The 14,402-nt window shown below is 59.5% G+C and overlaps 2 protein-coding genes across 3 annotated transcripts in view; both read left to right on the top strand.

Moving 5' to 3' along the window:
* Positions 1-6,624: 6,624 nt before the first annotated feature.
* LOC112408078 (uncharacterized) lies at positions 6,625-7,291 on the top strand. Its single transcript, XM_024757622.1, has one exon. It carries the CDS (start codon positions 6,672-6,674, stop codon positions 7,194-7,196), a length of 525 nt encoding a protein of 174 aa, XP_024613390.1. The 5' UTR covers positions 6,625-6,671; the 3' UTR covers positions 7,197-7,291.
* Positions 7,292-11,017: 3,726 nt separating this feature from the next.
* TSPOAP1 (TSPO associated protein 1) overlaps positions 11,018-14,402 on the top strand; it is a 24,908-nt gene continuing 21,523 nt past the window's right edge. Inside the window, exons 1-5 of one of the 2 annotated variants that reach the window (XM_024757664.1) lie at positions 11,018-11,347; positions 12,164-12,271; positions 12,557-12,685; positions 13,286-13,465; positions 14,023-14,208. In XM_024757664.1, coding sequence (XP_024613432.1) covers positions 11,018-11,347; positions 12,164-12,271; positions 12,557-12,685; positions 13,286-13,465; positions 14,023-14,208 — 933 coding nt within the window. Of the gene's footprint in view, positions 11,348-12,163; positions 12,272-12,556; positions 12,686-13,285; positions 13,466-14,022; positions 14,209-14,402 lie in introns of those variants that run through there. The other variant, XM_024757662.1, reaches the window with a different exon arrangement.

The raw sequence follows: 14,402 nt of genomic DNA, 5'->3' as shown, positions 1-14,402 counted from the left end.
TCAGCATGTAGAACGTGGAGGTGAATAAAGAAACAGCTCACGGAGCAGTCCTCACGGTGCTCTCTGTTCTTTCCGCCCCTCGCCTTCTCTGCTTTTCCAGCTGCCCCTGGGACGTGAGGACTGCTGTGGAAGGCAGGATACGGCAGGATGCTGGCAGATAGACAGAGGCATCCCCCAGCCCTTTGTCCCTGTTCCCAGCCAAGATGGGGGGCAGATTCTACTCGAGATCTCTTCCCAGTCACCTGCCTTCTCTGAGCTACGGGAGGTCTGCCCTTGAGCCCGCTGGGGAAATCCATGGGAAGGTCTTGGAACATAGGCCTTGCTGCTTCCTCCTCCAAGGTCCTTGGGGCCCCTTGCTCCTGGGGACTTCCTGACTACAAACAGGTCCTTTGGTCAAACTCCTCTTCAGTTTTATAGATGAAGTAAGGGCTGGGGGCTGGGGGAGCAGATCCAAAGTTACACTGTAAATAGCCATAGGGTGGGGACTGGACTCCTCGTCTCCTACCTCCTAGTTCTGCCCTCTGTTCCGTGGTCCTGATGTTGGGGGTAGGTAGTTAGGCTGATGAGAGATCATAGTGGGTTCCAGGCAGGGATGGGACACACACACACACACACACACACACACACACACACACACACACACACACACACACACACACACACACACACACACACACACACACACACACAGAGTTTATTTGTAGCAGTTAAAACTGGAGCAGGTGCAGCTCTGCAACTTAAACCAGGCAAATTTGTACCTTTGTGTGGAGGGAGCCAAGAGGGAGTTTTCTCTCATTTCCTCCCTGTGTCCCTAGGAGATCCCAATCGAGGACACCTCTGGTTTCATGGCCACTCCCACAGCAGTGGTCGGGGTGGTCTTCTTCCTCACACCCACACGCCCTTTCCTACGCAGCCCACCCTGCCTCTCCCTAGATGCTGTGGACAAAACCCTGGCCCTGGCCCTGACTTGCTTTGTGACCTCAGGCTGCCTGCTGCCTCTCTCTGGTCTTGCAGCTCAGCTTCCTGACTCAGGTCAGTTTGCTGCCTGATCTTACTGCCTAAAAGGCCTTGGATACTATGATCCAGAGAGCTGAACCAGACCCCGTCCCGAGCAGAGCTGGCTGGCCTCCCAGGGTGCGCTGCAGCTGCCTCTCGCCGGGGTGGCACAGGAGAGCGTGAGGTTCAACTTGGAGCATGTCTGGGCAGTGCAGGCAGGACTGAGGGCAGAGCGTACCCACCCTCCTTGTCTGGAGGCCTCTCAGCACTCCCGGGGCCCACCCCACAACCAGCCCCAGGCTCTGGGATGAGGCAGGGGCCTTCCCTGGTGCCAACATGACCTCTGCCAGGGACACGGGCTGTCTTAGGTTCTTGAGGTGCTTCCATTTCTCAGCACCTGCTTCCCTCGGTGGCCCCCCCTCCCAGGGAGGGAGGCCAAAGGTCTTAACGTTTGGGACTATCGACTCGCATTGTCCTCAGCCCCGATGTGCAGTGCTGGGGGCTCAATTTCCCTCCTTTGTGACCAGACCCGTCCCCCAGCCTTGCTCGCTACAGGGCGGGCCGCTCTGCCTCTGACTTCCTGTTTGTGCGCGCGGTGGGCCGTGCGGCTTCTCTCTTGTTGTCTCCACACCCCGCAGGTTATCTGGGCTGCCATCTTCGCCTGCCTGCCGAGTACGGGCCCCAGGCCTGTGCAGCTGGAGGGGAGGCTTCGTTTTCTTCTCCACCTTCCTGTGGAGACAAGACCCTCGCCTTTCTCCCCCCTCTGGGCCTGCTCTCCCTTGCAGGTGTTAGGCCATCAAAAGACCGTTTGCTCCCTGTTTCTCCCCCTTGCCCGGTCAGCTTCTGCCCTCATTATTTCCTCTCCTTCCAAACCCTCTTCCATTCGTACTCCAGGAAGCCCCCTCTGATGGGCCCCTGTGACTCTGAGGCCACCACGGCAGCATCTGTTAGTCTAGCCCCATAGGCCCCTCAACCCCACCCAGGACTGCTGTACCCTTATTGCTACAGTTTTGTGAGCTGTCAGTATGCGTGGAGGCATAGGCATCCAGTATGTGTGGATGTTCTGCATCACCTGTCTGATTCAGGGCTCGCTCAAGTAAGAACCGCCGCCCCCATTAGGCCTGAAGCCTTGCACCTGCTTTAGGTACGCACTGCTCACTCACACCAACCAATGAAGCTCCCATGCCCTGCACATGGATCTGTGTCTTGCCTATCAGACTGGGGGGCCCTGAAGACAGGGCTGTGTCCTTTTCTCCTCAGGTTCACCTTTACCTGCCCACAGCCCCAGCTTGGCACACAAAGGTGGCTGTCCCCAAGGTCAGTGAGGTGGGGTGGGGCTGGGGATTAGGAGCCCGGAGCCCTCCCAGAGGCCAAGCCCAGGCCCAGCAGCCTCAGGCCCCTGCTCTGGTCCCACTTTGTTTCTGATGCCAGCTGCCCCACCGCTACTCCTTCTTAGCACGGCCCCTACCCCTTCTCCCCTTTGGCTATCTCTGAGCAGGTACGAGGAGTGTCAGAACTGGAAAGGACCACGGAGGACACGTTCTAGCAGAGTCCAAGTGAGCCCAGGCTGCCCAGTGAGTGCCTGGCTGAGCCCAGACCTGCCACCAAGACCTGTCTACTGAAGAATAGACTTGAACTCCTCTCTCCTCCACAAAGAGAGGCCTCCTGTCTCAGGCACCTCCTCGCTCAGTGACCGGCCATCGTCAAGGTTTAGTTTCTCTCATCCCGGGCACCTCTGGAAGCAGGAGTGGGAGCCCTGTCTCTCCCAGAGGTGCCTGTGTTCTGAAGCCACGCCCACCTCCCCCCAGTCACCTCCCAATCTCGGGCCTCAGATTCCCAGGTGAGCCTTCCCGGGGAAGAGGCGGGGGTGGGGGGTGTGGGGGGTGTGTGTGTGTCCAGGAATGTGAAGCGGGCCTCCCTCAAAGCACAGCTGTAGGCCTGAGCTGGGGCACCACCCCCAGTGTGTGCGTGTGGTTCTGGGCCTGCTGTGCCTCTCTAGAATGGGGACTGTGGGTCCTCTGGGCTCCTCAAGCTGCGTGTGTGTGTGTGTGTGCATGTGTGTATGTGTATCTGTGTATATGTATGTGTGGGTCTGTGTGTATGCACGTGTGTGTGCGCATGTCTGTGTGTGTATGCACGTGTGTGCCTGTGTGTATGTGTACCTCTGTGTGTGCATGTGTGTGTGCACGTGTGTGCCTGCATGTCTGTATCTGTGTGCGTGCATGTGTGTGTATGCACGTGTGTGCGTGTCTGTGTGTGTATGTACGTGTGTGCCTGTGTGTGTATCTCTGTGTGTGCATGTGTGTGTGCACGTGTGTGCATGCATGTCTGTATATGTGTGCGTGCATGCGTGTCTCTGTGTATGTGCGTCTGTGTGTATGCACGTGTGTGCCTGTGTATCTCTGTGTGTGCCTGTGTGTGTGCACGTGTGTGCCTGCATGTCTGTATGTGTGTGTGTGCATGTGTGTGTCTGTGTGTGCGTCTGTGTGTATGCACGTGTGTACGCGCGTGTGTATCTGTGTGTGTGTGCCTGTGTGTGTATGTGTATCTCTCTGTGTGCATGTGTGTGTGCACGTGTGTGCGTGTGTGTGTCTGTGCGTATGCACGTGTGTGTGGGGGCACGCCCACGCACAGGCATCCACTGCTCATCCCTCAGGTCCCTGTTGCTCAGTCCTTCAGGCCACACCTATGGGTCACGCAGCCCCGAGCAGGGCTGCGAGTCCAGTGCTCCTGTCCCACTCACCTGGTGGTCCTTACTGTCTCTGTGTCCTTATCTCAGACCCTGCCCCTTCCTCATCCTTGATTTTGTTTCTGGTGTCCCTGTTCTCTTGGTTTGAGGCCCACCGGGGCTGGGGGAGAACTCCAGGCTACGGAGGCCCTGACCCGCTCCCCTCCCCCCGGCCCCCGGTCCCCGCCCCAGTTCCACCCTTCCTCAACCCCAGCGTCAGGGTGTAACGAGTGAAAGCCCTAGCCCTTCCAGAAACCACCTGACCCTGGAAGCTCTGTGGATGGGGAGGCTGGGCCTCAATCTCTCTCCTAGGGGGGAAAAAAAAATCAGTGTCGGTCTTGGCCTAGGGCATTGAGGACAAACAGAGGAAAAGCAGCCTCTGATGTCACAGAGGAGCAGGCCTCATGGACGGCCCCACCCTGCTCAGGACAGGAGAGAGGCCCGGCTGGGGCTGGGGGCTGCTGAGGGACAAGTGTGTCTCTCGGAAGGAAGCTCAGGTCTGACTTGCCGCAGGTCACAAGCTGAGGGAGCCTGTGGCAGAGCTGGGCCCCAAAGCCAGGCCCCCTGGCTCCCAGCCTGTGACTCTAGTTTCCTGGGACAAAGCACATCTGTGGTGATGACTCTAATGGTGCTTTAGACAGAAGGTCAGGGTGGGGAGGGCGCGCAAGATGCTCACGGAAGAGGGGCCCTGAAGGGTGAGGGTCCAGCAACCCAGGTTACTGCACTACTTTGATATCCTTATCCTCTTATCGCCTAGGGCAGCCACTTCCCCTGCACCCAGGGTCTGGAGCAGTGGTCTGTTAAAGAAGCACTGTCCCATTTCTGGCCAGCTCGCCTGCCTCACCACTGTCTCTTCAGACCCTGCAGGCGGAGGACCCTGTTCCCCGTTCTCTGTCCCATTTAGGGGCCGGGAGATGGGTAACAATTTTCCAGGTTGAGGGTTGCTGGTCGTGAAGGAAAGGATGCAGAGCAGTTTTCCTCCCTGCTGCTTCCCCCCGGATGCCAATCCTCTTCTGGGCCTCTGAATCTGAGAGGTCCCACAGTGTCTGTGGGACCGACCCGGAATGGGGGACCCAGAGAAGGTGGCCGTGGCCTTCTGGGAAGGAGTCACTGGGTGATTCTCGTCCACTCCTCGCCGCTTCCCCACCTCCTTACCCCTGGCTCAATCCATTCGTCTTGATTCCAGAGTCAAGCCCACTGAGGGGCTTGGAGAGCCTTGGGGAAAATGTGTGACCCGGACCCAGTTCACCCCAGCCCCGCACCCAGCCCCACACCCTGTTTCCCGCCCCCCCAGCCAGGGGCCCTGGGATGGGCAGCTTCCTGCCTTCCCCATGGGGAAAGCGGGGGCGGCATGCAGGTGGGCGGGCCCCGTGCCCACATCCGGTAGCTGCTTAGAACCCCTCCTCGGAGCCTCCTTCCCTCCAGTCCTCCAAGCCCCATGGCACCCAGGCCCTGCCCGAGACCCTAGATCTCACCACTGCTCTGCCCTGCCCCCTTATCCCTACAGGCCCTGAGGGAAGCATGAACACCGGGTCTAGTGCCAACAGGCCCACCGGGCCCAAGTGTGACCCCGACTGTGCTGAGAGCTCAGGCCTGGTCTCCTGCGGGTGGTGCTGGGCAGAGGGATGGCTTTGCAGGGTGCTGAGGACAACTGACTGCCTGGAGGGTACCGTGATGTGCTGGCCCAGAGCCCCGTCAAACATCTGCACCTCTGTGGCCTTTCTGGGCAGCACATTTAGAGGAGCCACGGCCCGGTCTGAATGCCACTGCTGTCCCGACGGGAAGGGAGTCTTCTGGGCTGGGGTCAGCCGGGTAGGGCTCCGAGAGAGGGTGTTTTTCTTGTGCTGGAATTCCGGCCTCTGTCTTGGGTCCTCACCGAAGGGCCTGGCAGGGAGCCCTTACCTCCTGGGGTCACCCCTGTGGCAGTCCCAGACTCCTAAACCTTCCTGGAGCTGGTGCCATGGGGGAAGGGCAGGCCTGGGGTCCCGGAAGCCACCTGCTCAGGGTGTGTGCGACATCTCTTCAGCCCCCCTCCCGCCAATTCCCAGCCTGTCTCTGGTTTCCTGTCGGTCTGTCCTCCCCAGGGAGGGGAGGGGCGGCTAATCGGCACCGTGGTGTGGAGGCGGGCTCCAGGACCGTTGGGCGCCCTGAGATCTGACCCACGTGGCCTCGGGGTTATAAGCCCTGCCCGCCTTGAAGGGAACCCCACTTGGGAGCCTGCGGCACAGGGCTTGCTCCCTTCAGCCCAGCAGCATCAGGTAAGGATCCGAACCTTCACTTCAGCCCCAGCCAGGGCTCCTTGACTCTGGGTCTCAAGGGCCGATGAGGGGCTGGGGCCGCAGGCCCTGGGTGGAGACGTGCTCGGGAGGGGCTTTGGAAGCTTGCGTGCCAAGGCTTATTAGCAGAGCTCTAGGCAAAGAGGTGCAGGAGCCCTCGCCTTGATGGCTTCTGTGGTGGGCCAGTCCTTCAGGATGCCGGGCCTTGACTTCCCTCTGGACAAGGAGGGTCAAAGGGCTCCTGGCCCCCAGTGAAGAAAGAGGGGTCCAAGGTTTCAAGGCACAAGGGCCGGAGAGTAGGGTGGGCATGGCAGAGGGTGGGCAAAGGCTGAACAGTGGGACTCGCTGTCAGTGAGAGGTGCTAAGCGCCTCCCTCCACTCAATGTGGTCTCCATCTCTGTCAGGAGAGCCTTGGGCTCCTGGCTGGGGAGACCCCAGGGTGGGGGGTGAGGGAGTAGGGCCCTGGGCTGCGGAGGAGGCTGGGGCCCCAGGCCTGGGGTCTGACTCTGGAGGGCAGGGTGGGTATAGCTGGAAGGGGGTCACCCAGGGGGTCAGAACTGGGCACTAGGGTGAGGCCTCCAGAATAGCCGTGGTCTCTACCTGATCGTCTCCGATGAGGGAACCAAAGAGGAAGTGGGGGGAGGGAGGGAGAGGAGGCCGGGTCTGGCCCCATGCTGAGTCACCGCCCACGGGGCCCAGGGCGGGCCCTCGGGGCCACGGGCAGGGCGCAGGGGTCTCAGGGAGCCACGGGGAGGGCTGGGGGCCCTCGAAGCAGGAGTCAGGAGGAGGAGCGGGCGGCCCGAAGAGTACCTGCCGACGGACAGACAGACAGTGCAGCCACCCATAAAGTAGAAAGCACTACTAACAGCGCTGGAGGGTGTAGTGTTTCCTACTTTATGGATGAGTGTACTGTGGGCTTCAGAGACCGCGCCGCCGCCGCCCGCCACCGAGTTCCTCCGCGTTCGGGACCGCGTGTGACAGGTGAGCCCCTCAGCTGCCCTCCCCACCCCGCCCAGACCCCTGGAAGGTCGCCGCTGCCCCCCGTGGCCTGCCCCTCCTGGGTCCGGCCAACCCGGGAAATGCCGCGTCAGCTCCTCGGCTGCCCCGAGGGCTGGCAGGGTGGACGCCTGGACCTGCTGCAGCTGGGGAGAGGCCCCAGTGCAGGCCCAGCCACCAGAGGACAGATGCCAGGATGAGGAAGAGGCGGGAAGGAGGGGAGATGGAGGGGAGGGGGGGCGTGCCTGGGACCCCAACACTAATAAAGAATGGACTCTGCTGCTGCTTTGTCTGAGACTCTGTTGCTGGAGTTGGGGGTGGGATGAATGGGCTTAGCAGGCACATGGATGCGGTGGGCACACAGAAGGGCTGGGGGGTGCGGAAACCACTCTCTCTCCTGAGAGAAATGGGTTTGCCTCTGCCTGTGAGACCAGAAGGGGGCTCTGGGCCTGGTCGGGCCTCACCCTGAGGAGGAAGGGCATGCCTGGGCCGAGGACCTCCCTGCAAACCGAGGAAAGTGGGCAGGACTTTGAGGGGGCAGGGCTGTGAGGGGCCCTCCTGCCTTTTACCCTAGCTCTGGCCCTGCCCTGCCCCACCCTGCTTTTCACACCCTGAAACTGAAGGCTGCCTACCTCTAAGTTCTAATCTTTAAAAGTCTAGGGGGTCCTGTTTTTTTTTTTTTTTTTAATTCATTTATTTATGGCTGCATTGGGTCTCCATTGCGGCACGCGGAGTCTCTCTAGCTGCGGCAAGTGGGGGCCACTCTTCGCTGCGGTGCGCTGGCTTCGCATTGCGATGGCTTCTCTTGTTGCAGAGCACGGGCTCCAGGCACAGGGCCTTCAGTAGTTGTGGCACATGTGTTCAGTAGTTGTGGTTAGCGGGCTCTAGAGCGCAGGCTCAGTAGTTATGGCGCACGGGCCCAGTTGCTCCAAGGCATGTGGGATCCTTCCGGACCAGGGCTCGAACCCGTGTCTCCTGCATTGGTAGGCAGACTCCCAACCACTGTGCCACCAGGGAAGTCCTGTTTTTTTTTTTTAAACATCTTTATTGGAGTGTAATTGCTTTACAACGGTGTGTTAGTTTCTGCTGTATAACAAAGTGAATCAGCTATACGCTATACATATACATACATCCCCACATCTCCTCCCTCCTGTGTCTCCCGCCCACCCTCCCTATCCCTAGGGGGTCCTGTTAGTATAAGAATTGAGCACAAACTCACCGTGGCTCGCACAAAAAGCATCGTATATGTAGACAAGGGCACAGATGCTAATACGCAAAGCATACACCAGCACATGAGTGCATTTACACAGAGGGCCCCATACACATAAGCTATCAACACATGTATAGGGAATTCCCTGGCGGTCCGTTGGTTAGGACTCTGTGCTTCCACTGCCGGGGGCCCGGGTTTGATCCCCAGTCAGAGAAGTAAGATCCCACAGGCTGCGTGGTGCGGCCAAGAGAAAACACACACACACACACACACACACACACACACACACACATGCACATTTACAGTGGTATATATACACGTGACATGGCCAGCATGTCACACAGTGACACCCAGGATATACCCACACTCAGGACACATACATCTTCAGTAGTACACACACATGCAGTGATATAAACACATATGTGTGTCACAGATAAAAGAGCATACGAATACACACGTGGTGACATTCACATAATAAACACATTGGTTCCGTACACATACACATATAGTGACATGTTCATACATGATGAATATACAATAGAGGCATGGCTATATATATATATCTAGATATATAGATATCAATAAAACCATGTCATTTATGTCATTACATATTCTCATGCCTGTATGAGAGTGTGCCGTTATATATTGTGTAACGTCATCCATATACATTTATCATGACATACGTGTTGTAATTTATACACTCAAACAATCATAGCCTCACATATACATCCCAGCGCATGACACTGTGGCAAGTGGTATATACACAATGGCACATACAGAGAAACATGCATACCTATATACCCAATGAGACCACAGACATATAATAGCATACATGCATACATACATATATCTGTGTATGTATATAAAATAATAGTGTCCCCCCACATATATAGAGACAAATTTATGTCTATCCTGTATATGTGTACTATAGACACACATGCACCCTGACATAAACATCAGCGACACACCTCATGCAGTGGTGCACACATTGATCTGTGCACTGATTTAGGGAAGTGAGGGGGTCACCTCTTTCTCATGCCCCACCCCCCTGCCCCCGCAACAGTTCCATCCGCTCTGGCCTGGGTGGAGCCCACCGTCAGCGGCTCTGTGGCTCAGTGCAGCTGGTGCTATTCCACAGGGGCACCACACGGGGGCCCCCGACCTTAGGCCAGACTGGCTTGAGTCTCAGGTTCAGGTGGACTGAGTCTCAGGTTCAGAGGCCTCTCAGGCCCTTGCCGACATCCGTGTCTCTGGGGACTCCACCTAGGCCTCTTCCCCCATATAGAGGGTGGCTTACGGGTCTGGGAGTTCCACATCCTTGTCCCCAAATGCCATTTTCCCATAGCAAAAAGGCCCAAGACTAGACAGAAGATGAGCTTCCTGACAGTCTGGGGCTAAGCCAGCCCAACAGGCCACGTGGCCTTCCCTGCTGGCCCGAGACGGCCAGGTTGCCCCCAAAATGCAACCTGCCAGGAGCAAGCGAAAGCAATTCCCTCAGCCTATTTCCACCTCTGTCTCTTTGCTTCTATCTTCTTGTTGTCATTACCTTGATTTCCCTGTCTCTCTCTTTGTTTCATCTCAAATCCCATCTTTTCTATTCCTGCCATTCTCCATGGCTGGATCCCTTGTCTATCTGTCATACCAACTCCTGTCTCTGTCTCTACCTGGCTTGGGCTGGGACTGATGTGGGGAGAACTGTCTGCAGCCCCCCTGTCTCTGTACCCTGGAAAATGTGGGTGTGTGTGTGTGGGAGGGGTGGGAGGTCACATGTTGGGGGCACTGGGCCGAGATCCTGTAAGGAACCTGCTCTTCCCTCTGTCCCGACACTGCCTGCCGGTCCAGCCCACCAGTCCAGCGCCATCACCATGGAAACCAGCAGCCGACTTCCTATTGGTGGGCAGGAGGGGAGGGGGGAGGGGAGAGCTGGCTCTCCCTTGCTCACCCCCTTATTCTGAGGCTCAGCCCTCCTCGGCGCCCACCATTTCAGGGCTCCGGGACTGTAGGGGACCCTTCCAGTCCCCAGAGCCGAGGCCAGCAGGGACAGAGACTATGAGGCAAGCAGCCCACCGACCCAGGCCTCCTTAAGACCAGCCCAGCCGCCTAGCAAGCTGGCGGGCAGCAGCGGAGAGAGAAGGAGATAAAGGACCACAGCAGACCTTTGGGGATCAGCCCAGCAGCTCCTGTGGACCCTAGCCAGGCTGAGGGATCGTGATGGATGGTCAGACTCACAGCCGCTGACGGACACACCATGACAGCGACGCACACAGCAGCACAGCACTGAGACACTCAGACACAACCGGTGACAGCATCACACACTGCCACAGCCCTGCAATACAGACAGCCACACTCAAGGAAACAACTGGTCACTGAAACAGGCACAGACAGTGTCACACAGAGCCACTACCCCCTGGCACGCATAAGTGGGGGAACCCATCCTCCAAACACACACAGCAGCGCTGACCGGCACAGGCAGACCTGGAGACACACGCACACCCTCACCCGGGCGCTGCTGTCGGTGGCCTCTGCACATCCTCCCCACCCCCCACGGGGACACCCTCGCTCCTCCACACACTTGCGCGCACACACAGCCACGAACAAACACGCCTCGCATACCCCCAGCTCAGCTCTGGCAGCCCCGACTCCTGCAGCCTCCTTTGTGGGTGAGGAAGAACTCAGTCAACCTTGGATGGAGCTTCGGTGAAGCCAAGAGCTCAGAGAGGAAAGGGTCTGGCCTGGCGTGACTCTCACCAGCCCCTCCACCTGGCTGGGTGATGTCCCCCCGCCCGGGTCCTGGGGACCCTTGGCAGAACCATGGAGCAACTGACACCCCTTCCCCGGCCGGGGGACCCCGGAAACACGGAGCTGTGGGCACTGCCCGCCTGGCAGAGCTGGACTCCAGGCCAGGGGGGCGAACCTGGAGGTACATCCCCAAGCATTGCCGATACTCCGGCGGCTCTGCGTGTTGGAGAACTGAGGCCTGAGGAGAGCTCCGAGCCCGAGGGAGCCCGAAGCGCCGGGTCTGTGGGGGTCATCCAGCCTGAAAGAACAGAAACTGGGCTGCCCAGCCCCGGGCCGGGAGCACTGAGCTCTGGACTCAGCTGCCAGAGGCTGGAGGGCAAGGAGGTGGAGGCTTTCTCTAAGGTAAGGGCGCTGTGGACGGTTGGGGTCTGTGAGGTCGGGGATCTCACCATGCCCTCCAGCCTGGGCATGATACGTAACTTCACTGCCCACCTCTCTTCTCCGGGCCCATCTCTGTCTGTGGGTTCGTCTCTGTGGCTGCCTGTCCTCCCTTCTTTGGTCAGGAATCTCACTGGCTCCCATTTTTTGCCATCCGTCTGTCCTTCTGACTCTGCCTTCTCTGTCTGCCTCTGGCCCTCCCCCTCTCCCCTCCATCTGTGAGTCTCCCTCTGACTGTCTGTTTGTCTATGTCTGTCCATCTCCTCTGCAAGTCTCTGTCCTTGGGGGCTGGAGGATACTGGGGGCATGTGGAGGTGTGTGATGGAATCAGAGTCCAGAGGAAGCAGATTCAGGGGAGGGGGCTCAGTGCTGGGCTGAGCCAGGGAGGACAAGTTTTGGGGTTGGTACGAGCAGTCTCCTGTAGAATATGGAGGGACCAGGACTTTGGGGGACTCAGGGGCCCTGAGGAGCTGGGAGGAGTGGGGATGGGAGCTCAAGCTGGCATTTCCCAAGAGGGGAAGATGGGCAGGGATGGGAAGAATTGAGGACTAGCAGACAGGGTCCCAGGGTTGGGGGATGCTAGTGTCGGCAGGCAGGACTAAACAACCCCTTCTCCTGGGTCTCCTGTGCTCCCTCCAAAGGCCTGAACTGTGTGGGAGAACCTTCTCGTCTCCATGTCTCCTTGGTCTGTGGAGGGGGAATGCTTCCCTATGGAGGGCTCTGAGTTCCACAGGTAGGGTGGGTTCCTGAGTCGCTGTGCCCTGTCCTTTCCCACGCCAGGGCAAGCTGAAAATGGGCTTTGGGGACAGGCCCAATCTGGAGCTGCTGAGGGCCGTGGGGGAGCTGCAGCAGCGCTGTGCCATCCTTAAGGAGGAGAACCAGATGCTGGTGAGGCTTGGAAAGCGAGTCCTGGGTCCTGGCTGGCGCTGGGGGGAGGCAGACTCAGCCACCCCGGGCCTCTGCCTCGGCGTCCTTCTCATCCCATGAGCATCACTCCAAGTGGGAGCTCCATGGAGCTGACATGACCCCAGGACCCGGAGAGGGTGGACCCCTACCTAGAGCTGCCAAGGACCCCACTGTGAGCCCAGGACTCTAGCCCAAGTCCCGGGCTGTTTAGGATTGGGTCTGGGGGGTGCTCCCCACATGCCCCAATTCTGGCTGACCCCTTGTCAGAGGAAAAGCAGCTTCCCCGAGACGGAGGAGAAGGTGCGGAGACTGAAGCGGAAGAATGCAGAGCTGGCGGTCATTGCCAAGCGCCTGGAGGAGAGAGCCCGGAAGCTGCAGGAGACCAACCTGCGGGTGGTGAGGCTGGGAAGCCACTGGATGGAGGCTGGGCGACCAGGGAAGAGGGGCGCCGGGGCTGGGCCGGAGGGCGTGAGGCTTGGGAGTCACGGACTCTTAGCACCTCGGAAAGCAGGAACCCAGGGGCTGAGGTGTAGGAAGGGCAAATGCCAGCCAGGCTAGGAGGCTGAGGGTTTCTGGAGCTACAGGAGGGAGGGAAGGGCTGGGCGGGGAGTTCCTGAGCGGGCCGGGAGCAGGATTCTGGATTACCACCTGCTGGTGCTGGCTACAGCCTCCCCCTGAGCTCATCTCTGGGTGCAGATCTGCTGGGGGCAGGGATGAAAGCCCATCACAGTGGCAGCCCTCAGTTAGCAGCATCCTTTGGGCCTGAACTAGGACGTGCGGTTAACCCTTTCACTCCTGCTTGAGGATTGCAGGGATTGGGTCAAAGGGAGGCTGTTGGTCTCCTGAGGGTAGATCCAGGGTAGGTCCAGACCCAGGGTAGAAGCAGGAGGCCACACTTCTAGGTTCTCATCCTAGCCCCTCCTGTGAGAGGGGCTGAGGATTGGGGGACTGCCCCAGCCCTCAGATGACCGTCGGCCTTGCCCCTCCTCTGGCCAGGTGAGCGCTCCCATGCCCAGTCCAGGGGCCAGCTTGGAGTTGTGCCGGAAGGCCCTGGCCCGCCAGCGAGCCCGGGACCTCAGTGAGACAGCCAGTGCCCTGCTGGCCAAGGACAAGCAGATTGCTGCCTTGCAGCGGGAGTGCAGTGAGCTGCAGGCCAGGCTCACCCTGGCTGGCAAGGTGCGAGGAGGCCCTGGTCACCCCTTCCAGCTCAGCCCTACACAGGGCCGCCTGCTCGGCAGTGTGGGATGTGGACTGAGATGTTAATGAGATGCAAATAAAGCGAGAAGGTGGAGGCTGCTGGGGAGCAGGTTCCCCTGGCAACGGCCCAGGTGGCAGCGGGGAGAGAAGGAGCTTGAACCGAAGGGGGAGGAGCCATGAGTCCCAGACCCGGGAATTTCTGTGCTCCGGGCTTCAGGCTTCATGCCAGTGGGTCTGACTGTATGAATCCACACATATCTCACACTGGTGTGAAGAGATGTTCTCAAGGCATTTAGCACGGTGCCGGGTACGCCGTGAGTGCCCAGTAAACGAGTTCCTGGGAATATTTGCACACGGGCTAGCGGAAGCATGTGCTCTCTAAGCATGCATCTATGACCAGGCATGTATGCACGGGAGGATGTGTACCTTCTCCCGCCCCGGAGCCCCTCCAGTCAGGCGGAGGGCGGGCTCTGCTGGGCATGGCGTGGGGCGGGCAGGGGTTAGGCCCGACTCCCTTCCTTGTCCCGCGAGTCCAGGAGGGCCCCCAGTGGCTCCACGTGCGGGACTTCGACCGGCTGCTGCGGGAGTCCCAGCGGGAGGTGCTGCGGCTGCAGAGGCAGATCGCCTTGCGCAACCAGAGGGAGCCGCCCCCGCCGCCTCGGCCCCCAGGCCTGGCCGCCCCGGCCAGAGCAGGGGCGCCCGCCCCCGGGGCCCCGGGAGAGGTGAGCGTCGACGCATGGGCAGGTGTGTGGGTTTGCGGAGATGGGGGTGGGAGCGGCTCGGGGGATCTCCCCCTGCACCGCGCTCAGGGCCCCGACGACGCGGTGGTGGCGTGCGCACTGCAAGGGCTTGGGGGACTGTCCCCAGCTGGGAGCAGGGTCCTCTGCCCGGCCTCCCGGGGCTCGTACCTGCGCCG

This window comes from Neophocaena asiaeorientalis, unplaced genomic scaffold (genome assembly GCF_003031525.2).
Source record: "Neophocaena asiaeorientalis asiaeorientalis breed wild unplaced genomic scaffold, Neophocaena_asiaeorientalis_V1.1 scaffold327, whole genome shotgun sequence".
In the NCBI taxonomy this organism is placed as follows: domain Eukaryota; kingdom Metazoa; phylum Chordata; class Mammalia; order Artiodactyla; family Phocoenidae; genus Neophocaena; species Neophocaena asiaeorientalis.
Note: the sequence above shows the minus strand (reverse complement) of the source record. Positions and strands in the feature narration are given on the sequence as shown.

Excerpts from the sequence above, each read along its gene's own strand:
- LOC112408078 (XM_024757622.1), top strand. The coding sequence starts at position 6,672 with ATGCTGAGTCACCGCCCACGGGGCCCAGGGCGGGCCCTCGGGGCCACG.